The 15,517-nt window shown below is 35.3% G+C and overlaps 1 protein-coding gene across 3 annotated transcripts; it reads left to right on the top strand.

Annotated features, from left to right (window-relative positions):
- The first annotated feature begins 2,546 nt into the window (after nt 1–2,546).
- LOC109170932 (OTU domain-containing protein DDB_G0284757-like) lies at nt 2,547–13,347 on the top strand. 3 transcript variants are annotated; one of them, XM_019320063.1, is made up of 12 exons: nt 2,547–2,890; nt 3,909–4,337; nt 4,427–4,599; nt 4,859–4,932; nt 10,016–10,070; nt 11,117–11,191; nt 11,288–11,361; nt 11,461–11,509; nt 12,270–12,354; nt 12,621–12,677; nt 12,765–12,854; nt 12,945–13,347. In XM_019320063.1, the coding sequence occupies exons 2-11, from the start codon at nt 4,016–4,018 to the stop codon at nt 12,845–12,847; spliced, it is 1,047 nt and encodes a 348-aa protein (XP_019175608.1). In that variant the 5' UTR covers nt 2,547–2,890; nt 3,909–4,015; the 3' UTR covers nt 12,848–12,854; nt 12,945–13,347. The 3 variants fall into 3 exon arrangements, with proteins under 3 accessions (XP_019175608.1, XP_019175609.1, XP_019175607.1); XM_019320064.1 differs by having other exon boundaries at nt 2,547–2,877; nt 12,765–13,347; XM_019320062.1 differs by having other exon boundaries at nt 12,765–13,347.
- The last annotated feature ends 2,170 nt before the right edge of the window (nt 13,348–15,517 follow it).

The raw sequence follows: 15,517 nt of genomic DNA, 5'->3' as shown, positions 1-15,517 counted from the left end.
TCTAAACCGACACTGTAGTTATATCAAAATGATATTGTAGTTATAGTGAAATGAAACTGCAGTGTATATAAAATGAAACTGAATAACATTTCACATATTTGAGTGTATATTGTACAATGAAGCTGTAATTATATCAAAATGATCATGTAGTTGTGTTTTAATGAAACTATAGTGTATATAAAATAAAATTAAATAACATTTTCACATATTTGAGTCTATAAATATCGAATGAAACTATAGTTATATCGAAATGAAACTGTAGCTGTGTTGAACTGACACTGCAGTGTATACAAAATGACACTGAAGAACAGGGTTACTTTTTGCAAAAGGGTGCGAAACGGTAGAAAACAAACACTGTTTATTTTCATTTAAAAAAAAAAAGACGCGCGGTGCATGATATAATTTGCCAGTCATGTGCCTGTAAACCAAAGCGTAAAAGATTTGAAAATGAGCCAACCCGGACGTAGCTCAATGGTTTAGTATGCATGATTTGAAAAATGAGATTAAAGTTCGAACTTTAGTGGTGATAGTGTGAGATTATGTTCAAAATGGACAGATCACTTCTGCGCATCAGTATTTGACAATATCTGCTGAGCTATTGAGTCACCGTAATTTACATCTCTCAAATACTCTGTCGGGTCGAAGTGGGGGCCTTTGGGTTAAGGATACAACCTTTTGGGAGAATAATGAAAGATACGAAAATGAGTTGATTTGATGTAACAGTGAAGTTTGTCATATTATTAACTTAATAATTATAAAATTATAAATTTAATTTTTAATAAGAGTGCAGTGATTTATTGACTTTACTTTGAGTATATTATAACTTTGATATAGACAACTTAAGTTAATTTATTTATGTCAAGCACTTTGTGCTTAGATGACATGTAGTGATTTCTCTTATGTGGAAACTTGAGAAAGTATGTTTGAACAGATACTACAATATAATAGAGTCAGTAGCATTCAAAAAAAAATTGTTAATTTATCTATATTTACTGATTAGCGTCAGATACTACAGTAGCATTAAAAAAAAGTTAATAAAAAGTTAATTTATTTATATTTACTAATACGATTAGGGTCAGATACTATAATGTAATAGAGTCAGTAGCATTCAAAAAAAAAAATTAATTTATCTATATTTACTGATTAGGATCACAAGATAAATTTATTTTCTAGACACCATTAAATAGTGTTTGTGATTTTCCTTATCACTCAAAAATATAAATAAACTCAATTTTTAATATGAATATAATAAGTGAATGTATAATAATCAATGAATAAAAATAATTAGTGAAAAATTTTGACCATGTAATTTTATCTATATATAATTTGAAACTATGTGTATAAAGCATTTGTAAATACTATTCTATTATGTAATATTAGTAAATTTGGTTACACACTTTTCAGAAATAAATTGATTCTCATATTTGGCTCTCCTTGATAGAAGGTCACAGGATCAAACCTCGGTGGTGGGGTGTTGCTAATAGTTTGAATGATTGAGCTTTCTGAAATCCTCTGTTTATCCATTCCAATGAATTCAAATTCCTATTTGAAGTCCTCAGTTTATCCATTCCAATGAATTCAAAATTCTATTTTGAATTCAGATAAAAATCTCGTACATTTTTTGTATTCACAAAAGTGAATCAATTAGACCTAAAATAAAATAAATATCTTTGGATTCATTGATAATTTATAGGTCTAATGGATACGCTGTATCCTATATTCAGTGAAATTCGACAAAATTCTATTTTGAATTCAGATAAGAATCTCGTACATTTTTTGTATTCACAAAAGTGAATCAATTAGACCTAAAATGAAATAAATATTTTTGGATTCATTGATAATTTATAGGTCTAATGGATACGCTGTATCCTATATTCAGTGAAATTCGAATGAGGTATAAGATAAAGCGTGCGTACATTTGTTTTCTATCATATACCTTGCTACAGGGTATATAGTAATATTATCAACGGATTTTCAATGGTAGATACATGTGAGTCGAATTAGAATAGTTTAAACTGTTGAAAAAATAAGATTAAAATGACATTTTAAGTGGCTATTTTGTGGTAAAATTATCAGTGGGGTCCACTTTCGATTTTGGGTCGAGTCAAAATGGATTCAGATTATTTGTTGTGAGACGAAGAGATTGATATATTACAGTTAAAACGGATAATGGGTGAATGAGTTATTTATTCTTAAAGTAGACCCATCAATTAAAAAAATGAAAGAAAAAAAATAAACTTTTGTCTCACATTGATTTGGAAAGTGAATTTGCATCACTATTTATACAAGAGTCTTTCTAAACCTTATTTGGATCACTATTTATACAAGAGCCTAGAGGCTGCAGGATACTAAGTACTAACTACTCTTAGTAGCTAAACATGAGCCAATTGATTTTTTTTTTTTCCCAAATTTTTGTGATTGAATGAAGCTTTTTGGACTTCAAAGTGCCCGAACTACATTATTCTAATATGTTGGAGGGCTAATTTGACTTCTATTCCAAAAAAATATTTAGGAAGGAAGGAAAAGAAAACAAATAATAGAAGTAAGAAATAAGCGCGAGAAAAGGGCGTTAGAGAAATGAGGAGTGGAAGCACAGTAAGCGTGAAAGTGAGATGAAGAGTGTGATTCCATTTCCAGAGATTGATTCCATCTCTGTTGTCCATTTCCCTTCCATCATTGACTGTCTATCTGTTACGCTCTCAAACTCACTGTACACTCCTCGTGACATTCGTCCTTCTCCTCTCCCTTTCTTCTTCTTCACCTCCACTCGCCTCCCTCGGCTTAGTCTTCACACTTTGCGCCTCCAGGGAGCCTTCTGATTCATGCGTACGCACCAAGCCACATCCATTCAATCGCGTTGTACCTGGATTCGCCAAGGTCTCAGAGATTCGTATGCTTTTTTTTATGCGTTTTCTTCTAATTAAATTTTGTAGCATTGTGGTGGTTGTGATTCTATTTGCAAATCATTCCGTGTGATCTTATGTGCTCATTCACCGACGTTTTGCTGATTCACAGTTTCTTCGAATTTGATGATTTTACGATCTGTGCTTAATCTACGAAGTTGGATAGGGTTTTAAGTTAGAATGCTGCTTTACTGAATCCAGTAGGACATGTAGTCATGTAGATGAGCAATTGCTACGGAATCAGTTTTATGTTAGCTTTCAGAGACACAGAATAGTGTTGTCAGTTTAACGTCCGAGTGCTGGCTTTGGAAATACAAATGATAATAAGAAGGAAATAGGGAGATTGGTGGTTCTTTGATAGTGTTAGTGTTTTTTTTCTTTGTCAGATAGTGGAATATAATGGTGTCCAGATGAGTCTGCACGAGTTAAGAAGCCCTTGAGTTCATCCTCTTGAGTTTGTTTTGTCAAATTAGAATGTCACTTGGATTCATTGCTCGTAACTAGCATGATCTTGGTAAGTGATTGAATTGCCACTTAATAAGCAATTAAGCATTGCAACACAGCCTATTGATATGAAAATAGAACAGATTTCTCAGTTGAGCCCTTCTTTGTGGTCAACATGATGAGGCATGCATTCTAAGCAAGGTTGTAAAATTTATATTTCTAGATGCAACATCCTGGGGTATCAAAATTTGACATAATTCTTTTTCTTTCTTTAAATTTTTGTAATATTCTGATTTATTTTAATTTTGTTGACCTTTCTTCTTAATGCCATTCTCTAGGCTCTAGTTTGTAGTAACCTATAATGTATATAGTTTTAGCACATATTCCATGACATGCATGCTATATGGAGCCGTAAAAAAAACCCTCTGCATTGAAGGTTTTAAAATTTTAAATGCTACATCAACACATTTTGAAGCAAGTATATGACTAATGACTTGGTTGAGTTATACTTGGATCATAGTTGGTTTGGGAAATATTAATTTGAATTTCCTTTTGGAACAGAGCAATTGAGCTGTCTATTCCCTTCATAGTTTGCCCCAACGCTGGCCAGCGGTTCTCTTCAAATTTTTGTGGACACTGTACTGCTGATTAAGAAAATATATTTCTAAATGATTACATATGACCAAGATCCTGATGTGGTTAGGTGGGGTCTCCAGCTATTTGACGGTGATCCATATTCTAACTACTATGGTTGCTCCATCACCCAAAGTGGTCCAGATTATTATCAAGATCACTACTTTAAAGAAGGTATTTATAATCTAGCTTCTAGCCTGGAAAACAATGAGTACAATGCATGCTCTCTTGGGGAAGAACTATCACAGCTCTCAGTTGCTGAACCCCATTCAGACATCCATCCAGTGATAGATCATACACAAACACCCTATTATTCTCAAGGATGGTTTAGTCAACCTATGGGTAGCTATACATTTGGTAATGAAAGTGACTCAAATTTGAAACCATATTTGTTTGTGTCATTTCCATTATTGTCATAATCACACTGTTCATATTATAATTTGTAGGAGATGAGAATGGTGAAGAAGAAACAACTAATGTTGGACCATCCAGTTCATGTTCTAGTCCTCGAGAAGGGTCATACTCTGAGGAGGAGTGGTCCTATTCTCTTGAATTATTGGATGAATATGATCTTGATGGTGAAGTAGGCAAAAGGTTGAACCAGATGGTTCCTATTCCAGTAAGTGTGCACCTTTATACTGGTATGCATGGCTAGGAAGACTATAACTTGGGGTTACTTTCCTTTTGTCCAGTACAACTAGAATACATGTAATCATGTTGGATGTGCTTATTAGTGAATGCATTTTGCCATCGTGTTTCCCTGCCTTGATGATCAATATATGCAAAATTACTAAAACTATATGTTTGGTACTGATTTACTGATGTTCTGCATCCTCAAATTTGCATTCCACTGATCAATTTCTTTTTCTTGTTTGCAGCATATTCCTAAAATTAATGGGGAAATACCATCAATTGATGAGGCTACTTTAGATCATCAAAGGCTCTTGGACAGGTATTCTTTTGTTACTGTCCTGGAAATTGTGTTGAAGTTCACATAAATGTGGAAGCATATATGAATAATTTCTATTAATAGCAAATAATAAAGTCTGCGAAATTGTGTGCAAGTTCACAAATTTGGAAGCATATATGAATAATTCCTATTAATAGCAAATAATAAAGTCTCCGTTATTATAATACTGCAATAACTCTCTTATGTGGTTTGATGTCTACTATTGGTAGGAATATTTTGGAAATGGCTTCCTTTTATTTATTTATTTTTAATTGAAGATTCCTGTGGCCATTATTTGGGTTGAAACTGTTGAGAAAGATGTGGAAGAAGTTTTTATTACTTGCTTGTCTCAATGAGGAGACAATAGATAAATATATACAGACTAAGAGACACAATCCTAATAGACACAACCCTACACAACTTCAACAGCTATATTTCTACAGACACAACTTTTGTGTTTCAACACTCCCCCTCAAGCTGGAGCATGTATATCATATGCACCAAGCTTGTTACAAATGTATTCAATCCTATGACTTCTTAAAGCTTTAGTAAATATATTAGCTAATTGATTATTTGAGCCTATAAAAGATGTAGTAATATCTCCAGAAGTAACTATGTCTCGAACAAAATGGCAATCAATTTCAATGTGTTTCGTCCTTTCATGAAAGACTAGATTTGATGCAATATGCAAAGTTGCTTGGTTATCACAAATGAGCTTCATGGACTCCTTTGTACAAATCTGCAGTTCGGTAAGGAGGTTTTTCAACCACACAAGTTCACATGTTCCAATGGCCATAGATCGATATTCGGCTTCTGCACTTGATCGAGCAACAACATTTTGCTTTTTACTTTTCCAAGAGATTAAGTTGCCACCAAGAAAGATACAATATCCAGATGTTGATTTTCTATCCCATGCACCTGCCCAATCTGCATCTGTGTACCCAATAACTTCAAGGTTTCCATGGTCTTTGTATAACAAACCAGTGCCTGGAGATTTTTTAATATATCGTAAAATCCGAATGGCAGCTTCCCAATGACTTTCACGTGGAGATGCCAAGAACTGACTAACAACACTTACCGCAAAAGAGATATCAGGTCGAGTTACAGTTAAATAAAGTAATCTTCCAACCAATCGTCTATATTTTCCCGGATCTTGGATAAGCTCCCCCTGGTCTGGTAGGAGTTTGATATTTTGATCCATAGGAGTGTCAAGAGGTTTACAATTCATCATACCTGTGTCTTCTAGTATATCCAATGCATATCCTTTGTGATATGCAAATTCCTTGCTTGGATTGTGCTACTTCAATTCCCAAAAAGTATTTTAACTTCCGCAGATCTTTTGTTTCAAAATGTTGGAATAGATGTTGTTTCAACAATTGTATTCCTTCAACATCATCTCTTGTAATGACAATATCATCAACATATACAACAAGATAAATGCTCTTACCATGTTGATGTCTATAAAAGACGGAATAGTCAACTTTGCTTCGATTTAAACCAAAATTTTGCACTACTATGCTGAACCGTCCAAACCAGGCACGAGGAGATTGTTTTAGACCATAGAGAGAACGTTTGAGCTTACAAACCAAGTTACTCTCCCCCTGAGCAACAAACCCAGGAGGTTGCTCCATGTAGACTTCTTCCTCTAAATCTCCATGCAGAAAGGCATTTTTAATATCTAACTGATGCAAGGGCCAATGATGAACGGCAGCCATAGAAAGAAAGATTCTGACCGAAGCAATTTTAGCTACTGGTGAAAAGGTGTCAGTGTAATCAATCCCAAAAACCTGTGTATATCCTTTAGCTACCAGTCGAGCTTTAAGTCTATCAACCTGTCCATTGGGCCCAACTTTCACAGTATAGATCCATCGGCAACCAACAGTTGTTTTACCTTCGGGTAATGGAACTAACTCCCAAGTTCCCGATGAATGAAGAGCAGCCATTTCATCAACCATAGCCTGACGCCAACCAGGGTGGGAAAGGGATTTCGTGATGACCTGTTACCTACACGACTTGCAATAGGAGAGCTTGTTGCGGGAACCGGGTTCGAGGGCATAGATAGCTCGAGAGATGAATCAGTTGGGATTTCATCGATTTGAACTGTCGCGGGTGGTTGAGAGCGGCGATGATAAGTGTAAGGAAAGGGGGTAACACTGTTGTTTTGTAAAGGAGGTTCAGTAGGTGAGGGACTAGGATTTCTAGGTGATGACAGATCTTGAGGTAAATGTACCTCGGTCCCTCCTTGAAAAGTAGGAACAGGAAGAACATCAGGAAAATGAGAGATGGAGGTCGGTAAACTAGACGAAAAGAAAGGTGTTGATTCAAAGAAAGTAACATCAGAAGATACATAAAATCGATGCTTATCAGGGGAATAACATCTGAAACTCTTTTGCAACCTAGAGTACCCAACAAACATGCATTTTAAGGATTTTGGAGAAAATTTATCACGCCCTGGGGTAGTGTCCCGGACAAAACAGGTGCACCCAAAAATTTTTAAAGGAAGAGTATGAAGGGGCTTATCGGGAAATAAAATATTATAAGGTATCTTACCATGTAAAACAGATGAAGGCATACGATTTATTAAATAACAGGAATGAAGGATAGCATCTGCCCAGAATTCTGGAGGGACTTTATAGTGGAGAATCATGGTGCGGGCTGTTTCAACGAGATGCCGGTTTTTACGTTCAAATACCCCATTTTGTTGTGGAGTATCGGGACAAGATGACTCATGGAGGATGCCCGCTGAATCACGAAAGTTAGATAAAGGAGTTGTAAAGTATTCTCCAGCATTATCACTTCGTAAAGTTTTAATAGACACCCCAAACTGATTTTTTATCTCATTAACAAATTTTTGAAGAACATTAAGTACTTCAGAACGGTTTTGCATTAAAAAGACCCATGTACAACGAGAAAAATCATCAGTGAAGGTAACAAAATATTTAAAACCAAGAATTGAATTATAACGAAAAGGTCCCCAAACATCAGTATGAACTAAGGAAAAAGGGAAAGCAGCTCTTTTATTAACACGATTAGGAAACGATGTTCTAGAATGTTTGCCAAGCTGACAGGCTTCACACTCTAGGGTAGATAAGTGAGACAAACTAGGGACAAGTCGCCGTAATTTTTTAAGGCTAGGATGTCCTAGTTGGTCATGGGCAAGGGAAGGAGGAATGGTAGCAGTGCAAACTGTAGAAGGGTTTGGGGTAGATAATCGATAAAGTCCTTCTGATTCATACCCCGAGCCAATCATCTTCCCCGAACGACGGTCCTGCATAATGACAGAATCAGAAGAAAAAGTGACCGTACAGTCCAAAGATTTTGTAAGTTGATGAACAGAAATTAAATTGAAAGGACAGTTAGGTATATAAAGAATTGAAGAGAGAGGCAAAGTAGGAAGGGGGGAAGCCTTTCCAATTGCGGTAGCCGTACTCTTGGACCCATTACCGAAAACAATAGATGGAAGGGACTTAGACTTGGTGAAATGAGAAAATAAAGACGAGTTACCAAAGATATGCTCAGAGGCACCTGAATCGATAACCCATGGTCCGCTCAGGCCAGATTGTGATACAAGGGCAGTATGAGTTCCATCAGTGTAGGCTGCAGGAGTTAAACCAGAAGCTTTGGGAGTGGCTTTAAATCGAATAAACTCTTCATACTCAGCAGCGGAAATGGTTCGAGAATTTGGTTCCCCAGGTTGAGATTGAGCAACACTTTGCGTACGTACCGGTCTCCCATGAAGTTTCCAACACTGATCTCGTGTGTGCCCAGTTCTATTACAATAATCACACACTCATGTGTTTTTCTGTCCACCACGATTGTTAGTTCGTCCACGACCTCCTTGTGTGACTAGAGCAGATTGTTCGGTAGTGGATGTGTGAGTACCTGGAATGGAGGTGACCTGCAAGAGCCGTTTGAACAACTCGGTGGTCCCCGGGACAATGTTGCTTCCAAGAACTTGATTCCGGATGCTTTCAAATTCTGGACCTAATTTGGTTAAGAGAAGTATGACAAAGAATTTCTCTCGTTGGGTAAGTTGCTCTGCGGGTGTACCACCAATAGACATGAGTGTACCAAACTCAGCAATTAAACTTTGGGCTTTGCCAAGAAAAGTTTCCATATCAATACCATCTTTCTTCAAGTTAACCAAATTGTCAACAACATTATAGAATTGAGAGACATCATTAGTGTACAGAGATTGAGCTTGACTCCACACCCCGACACATGTCTTAAAGGGCCGGAATAAAGGCAACAATTCTGGAGAAAGAGACTGCCAAAGGAGACTACAAAGTTGAGCATCTAACCTTTGCCAAACTGTCTTTTCTTTTTCCGGTATCATATCCACTTCTTTTTGCAAGTGGTCAACAACACCTTGGCCCATAAACCATAATTCTACGGCATCCGACCAAGAGTGGTAATTTTGAGAACCACATAATCTTTCAGAAGTGATTATCGGGTTTCCAGACAGATTAGACACATAAACAGAGCTCGAAGAAGTAGGTAAATTATTGGCAGGAGAAATAGTACCCGAATTATCAGAATTTCCGTCGGAAGACATCGTGACCAAAAATAAATCTGATTGCACGGAAGAAAAGGAGGAGAGCCGACGATACGATCTGGAGAATATCGCCGGAAAAGGCCGCCGGAGATGGCCTCACGCGCCGGCGCGTGGTGTCGGAGCGCCGGCGACGCGGTGGCGCGTGGAGGCGCGTGGAGGAGATTCCGGCGACCGGAATTAATGGGTAATGGTCGCCGGAGGATGGGTAAGGCGGCTGTAGTACTAATTTGATAAAATATCTCACCAATAGCAAGTAATTTGAAAAATTAGTTTCTAATGAACAGTAGCATGTACTGTTCACCGGAAAAAAAATTTCAAATTTTGACTTTTGGCTCTTGATACCATGTTGAGAAAGATGTAGAAGAAGTTTTTATTACTTGCTTGTCGCAATGAGGAGACAATAGATAAATATATACAGACTAAGAGACACAATCCTAATAGACACAACCCTACACAACTTCAACAGCTATATTTCTACAGACACAACTTTTGTGTTTCAACAGAAACATTGATTTTTGAGTTTTCCTACAGACTGCAGATGTATGAGCTAGTAGAGTCTAAGGTTCAAGGGGATGGTAATTGTCAGGTAAGATCTCTTATGATTCATTAATTTATTTTGTTATAAATCTCTTTGTTCATTAGAACACATTAAATTAAGTGCCTGGTTCATTATAATGTTGCATATATCTAGAAGAGTAATCCTTGAATAATAAGTGGCTTTCTTGTCTTATCATGCTTAGTGTAGAGGAGGAAGCATCATTTGTGGAAAGATTATTGTTGATCTTTCTTCCAAATGGATGTCTGACATGTCATCCCGCTGTTCTGGATAATTATTTCTATGTTGCTTGTTTGCTTATTTGCTTATGTGGGAATTATATTTTAGGATTACTTTCTTTGGCTAGGAGGGTATACAAATTTTATCTTCATTTTTATAGTGGTTGTATGTTATACAAAGTTTTTCCATGATTGGCCTAAGTTTGCTTGGCTTGGATATTTTATTTTCCCCTTGTACTTTAAAAGCCCAAGTGCATGGCCGAAGAATAGGTTTGCAATCATGATCTTATTGATGCTTTTCTAATGCTCATGTGGTTAACATTCAATCTCACTCACAGCTTGTGTAATGGTTATGTATAAAGGAATGTTTCTCGGGTTCTCCATTCATCTCATTGGACTTTTGAATTCTATGAAAATATCATGTGGGGCCTGACTTGACACTTCTCAAAGGCACTTCTATTTTCTACTTTTGAGAAAAAAGTGTGTACCAAACATTTTACCTACTCAACATTAATCATTATAATTTATATTATTAGAGTTCAGTCTTTTTGACACTGCTGAATGAGCTACGAAAATTCATATGGAGGATAATCATCATTGAATGAGTGGACATATACAGAAACTATGTCACTGAATGGGAAATGCTCACATGTGATCATTAACCCAAACCAAAGTTTAATGGATACATCAAATTCAAGATGACAAGATGTGTTAAAATAATAATTATACATTTATACTATTATAGGTCATCCCATGAAAGTACCTCCATAGTTCAATTATTAGGCTTCAGTTTTTATTTGATAGGTTCCTGAAATGAAAAGTCACTTCTACTTCTGATTGTTATTCTTCTTCTCCCAGTTTCGGGCTCTCTCTGATCAATTTTACCGTAGCACTGACCATCACAAATTTGTTAGACAGCAAATTGTGAATCAGGTTTTGAATATTTTCAATAATTATCATATCCTATTAATTATTGATTATACAGTTCTGTAATTAACTCTCTTTTCTTCCAACCTTTTCGATTATCAGCTCAAATCGTGTAGAGAGATCTACGAAGGATATGTGCCCATGGCATATGATGATTATCTCCGTAAGATGTCAAAGTATTTTCTCTTCTACTTTTCTCTGATTGATTCTCCATATTTAATTTCTGTAGGTTACTATTAGGTTAGAATATCTAACCATTATATAAATGGAATTAGGAGTGGTGAGTGGGGGGATCATGTAACATTGCAAGCTGCAGCAGATTTGGTACACTTTCTTTCCCTTTTCTTTTATATCTTTTATTTATTGTGCATTTTGTGATTTTTTTAATCTTCAAAGTTTGATATGCAATATTGAATAGTCTCGTGTTGTGTGCTTGCTGTATCTTATCAATTTGGAGGTTGGAGTTAGCATGACCACTGAATAGTGATTAAGCCACTCTGGCTACTTAGAAGACAAAAGTTTTCATGATATCCACTAAAGATTAGAGTCCTGCATCAGTTTTTCTATTTTATGTAGATCAAACCTAGTGTAGATAGAATAGAAATAAATATAAACAAGTCTTACTATCTACCTAAGTTCATTAATTACAATTAAATCCAGATAGATAATATAATACAATAGGCATCATACTAACAGTTGTATTGCTATTGTGCCCTTAATACATACATGTAGCTTTCCAACTCACATGATCTATAAGTTTTGAAACCACCAGAGTCCAATCGGAGGGATCTGGTCGAAGTTCTAAATTTAACACATGATTTGACGGGTGAAACTGTTAAGAGAGAGACTAACTCCAAACCTTGAGCAGTGGATACATAATTTGATTCAACAATGGTATAAGAAATCATGTTATTATTATTATTATTATTATTATTATTATTATTATTCAGGAAGGTATAAGACCTACACCAGCTGAATGGTTATTAGATCAAATGGGACTAGTTTGAAAATTGAATGCCTCAATTTCAGTTAATTTTTTTTTTTTTTTGGAACAAATTCTAATTTCCTGTTACTGTTATTGCAGTATGGTGTAAAAATATTCGTCATTACATCTTTCAAGGATACTTGCTATATTGAAATAGTCCCCAACATTCAAAAGTCTGAACGAGGTATTAAGATTTTTTAGTATTTCCATTTCCATTTTTTTTATTTACTTTTCTTTCCGGGACAAGCTTCTTTTGAAGTATTATTACCCTTCTTTGTGTTACTATTTTCTTGGTAACATTGTCTTCTTTGTTAAAGTACTTCATTTTTGTATATCCCCTCATCCTTTGTTGTTTGTGAATTATAAATAGATGCTTGTGGATACGTTTGCTTAAATTTCATTTTCTCTTTGACTTTTGACTGTTGGCATATGTATACATTCATGATGCAGTTATTTTCTTGAGCTTTTGGGCTGAAGTTCATTATAACTCGATACATCCCGAAGGAGGTGAGATCTCCAATTCAGTTCAAAACCTTTTGTTTTCCAGTTAAAAATGACCTTGCATGAGTGTAGAATGCTTTATTTGCATTCCAGATGTTATCGCGGTTGATAGTAAAAAGAAGATAAGTTCAGCCTCTGCCGATGAGCAGTTGGAATCTCAAGATAATTACAGCTGATATATTGGTATTTAACGCCTCCTGAACTCGATGTCATCAACCATGTTAAGTCCCTTGTTGATACACCGGTGTTTCTATTTCCCTTTTCTTGGAACAGATTCGAAGCAATTAGCTGCTGGCGTGAATCTACTTGTACGAGAATTACCAAGCTAAAATCTGAACTTTAGTGCACCTTATACGTTAGTCCCCCCCAATCTCAGGTGTTTGATCTCATTTCTCTTCTCAATCAACTGCTGAGATCGAGGCACTAATTGAGCTGCAACTGCCAACATTTTAGTACTAGTATCTGCTAATTAACTCGATTGTGCAGGAAAGTCCCAACTTCTGATTCAATCATTGCTTCAATATATTGTATTCGTAAGTCTACTTGCCAAAGAGGCAAAGATGAATTTTCATAAATTCAGCCATTGATGAAACCATATTTGCGTATGTAGATTAAGCCCACTTGATGTGTTGGGCCTTGCACTTTTATTTGGCCCAATATGGTTGAATGTTTCTTCCGTCGTTATATTATAGACTGCGGTGCACAAAAACGGCGCTGTTTCTTTAAGTAAAGAAACGGTCCGCCGTTAGAGTTAACGGAATCCGCTTGTTTGGTGTATTAAACACCAACTGACACTATAGTATATCTAAACCGACACTGCAGTTATATCAAAATGATATTGTAGTTATAGTGAAATGAAACTGTAGTGTATATAAAATGAAACTGAATAACATTTCACATATTTGAGTGTATATTGTACAATGGAGCTGTAATTATATCAAAATGATCATGTAGTTATGTTTTAATGAAATTATAGTGTATATAAAATAAAATTAAATAACATTTTCACATATTTGAGTCTATAAATATCGAATGAAACTATAGTATATCGAAATGAAACTGTAGTTGTGTTGAATTGAAACTGCAGTGTATACAAAATGACACTGAATAACAGAGTTACTTTTTGTAAAAGGGTGCGAAGCGGCGGAAACAAACACTGTTTATTTTCATTTAAAAAAAAAAGACGGGCGGTGCATAATATAATTTGCCATGTTTCTTCTATGTCCAATCGTTATACCGTGCACCAGGGCCAATCATTATGCTATGGACCCGTGTCCAGCATGCATTGTGGACACAGTAACGGTGCCGTTAGTGGCACCGTTATCTTCCACTATTTTTTTTTTTTTTTAAATTTCAGACTGCTTTGTTATAGGAGCATATGTTCATAATTTTATTACTATATGTTCATAATTGTAAGTTTATATATCAGAGCTCTGTGTTCATAATTCCATAACTGTACATTCATAATTGCATAATTGTACATTCATAATTTCGTAATTGTACATTCATAATTCAATAACTGTAAATTCATAATTTTTGAAGCTCTATGTTCACAATTTTAGAGCTCTATGTTCATAATTTTATCACTATATGTTCATAATTGTAAGTTCATAATGTCAGAGCTCTGTGTTCATAATTCCATAACTTACATTCATAATTCCATAACTGTACATTCATAATTCCATAAATGTACATTCATAATGCCACAAACGAATAACGCCGTTAACGGCGAGATAAAATCAATTTTTTTTTAACTAGAATGCCGCATTTTCCCTGAAAACGACGTCGTTTTGGACTAGTGTCCACAGCATAATTTGCGCACCAGGGAGCACATAGCATTGTGCGTCCCGCGCCTCCCAAAACGACGTCGTTTTGTTAAGTTGTTAAAAAAAAAAATCCCCTGTTTCGAATGCACATAAACTCATAGCAGAATACATATAAATTCATAACAGAATAACACACATAATCTAACAAAATACATAATACACAAATTTTTAACTGAATACACATAATGGGTTTGGTTAACATAATACACATAAACTCTTAACTGAATACACATAAACTCATAACACAATACACATAAAATTTTTACTGAATACACATAAACTCATAACACATTACACAAAGTTTTTACTGAATACAAATAATGAGGTTTGGTCTGTTTGGATGAACAGAGTGGCGTCAACATGAAACGCGCGCGTTTTGTGCCTGGGTGCACATTGCTATGTGCGCCGTGGTGCACGATATAAATTGCCTTCTATGTCTATGCTGTAGGCCGTGTAGCATGGCCAGGGCAAATTATGCTGTGGAACAAGGTGGACACGATTTAAAAACTGTTCATAATTATGAATATATAGTTCAAAAATTATGAACATATAGTTCTATAATTATGAACATAGAGTTATGAACATAATTATGAATATATAGTTCTGTAATTATGAACATAGAGTTCTGTAATTGTGAATATAGAGTTTAATAATTATGAATATGAAGTTAAAAAATTATGAATATATAGTTTTATAATTATGAACATATAATTTAGTAATTATGAACATAAAACTGTGTCCACCTTGCAAGGTGGACACGGTTCCACAGCATAACGATTGCATTGCCAGTTTGTAACAGGGGATGGAAGGCGGAAGGAAAACTATAGATCATGGTTCACATTGCATTGTGCGCTATGTTTTAATGTGACATTCAAATTATGTATTTACAGTTAATAGATTATGTGTTTGCAGTTAACAGATTATGTGCATGTAAATAAATTAAAGGTAATATATATTATGTGTTTGTAGATAACATATTATGTGTCTTGAATTTAGTTACATGCACACAATTTATTAACT

This window comes from Ipomoea nil, unplaced genomic scaffold, assembly GCF_001879475.1.
Source record: "Ipomoea nil cultivar Tokyo-kokei standard unplaced genomic scaffold, Asagao_1.1 scaffold3377, whole genome shotgun sequence".
In the NCBI taxonomy this organism is placed as follows: domain Eukaryota; kingdom Viridiplantae; phylum Streptophyta; class Magnoliopsida; order Solanales; family Convolvulaceae; genus Ipomoea; species Ipomoea nil.
This window is presented reverse-complemented; position numbering and strand designations above follow the sequence as displayed.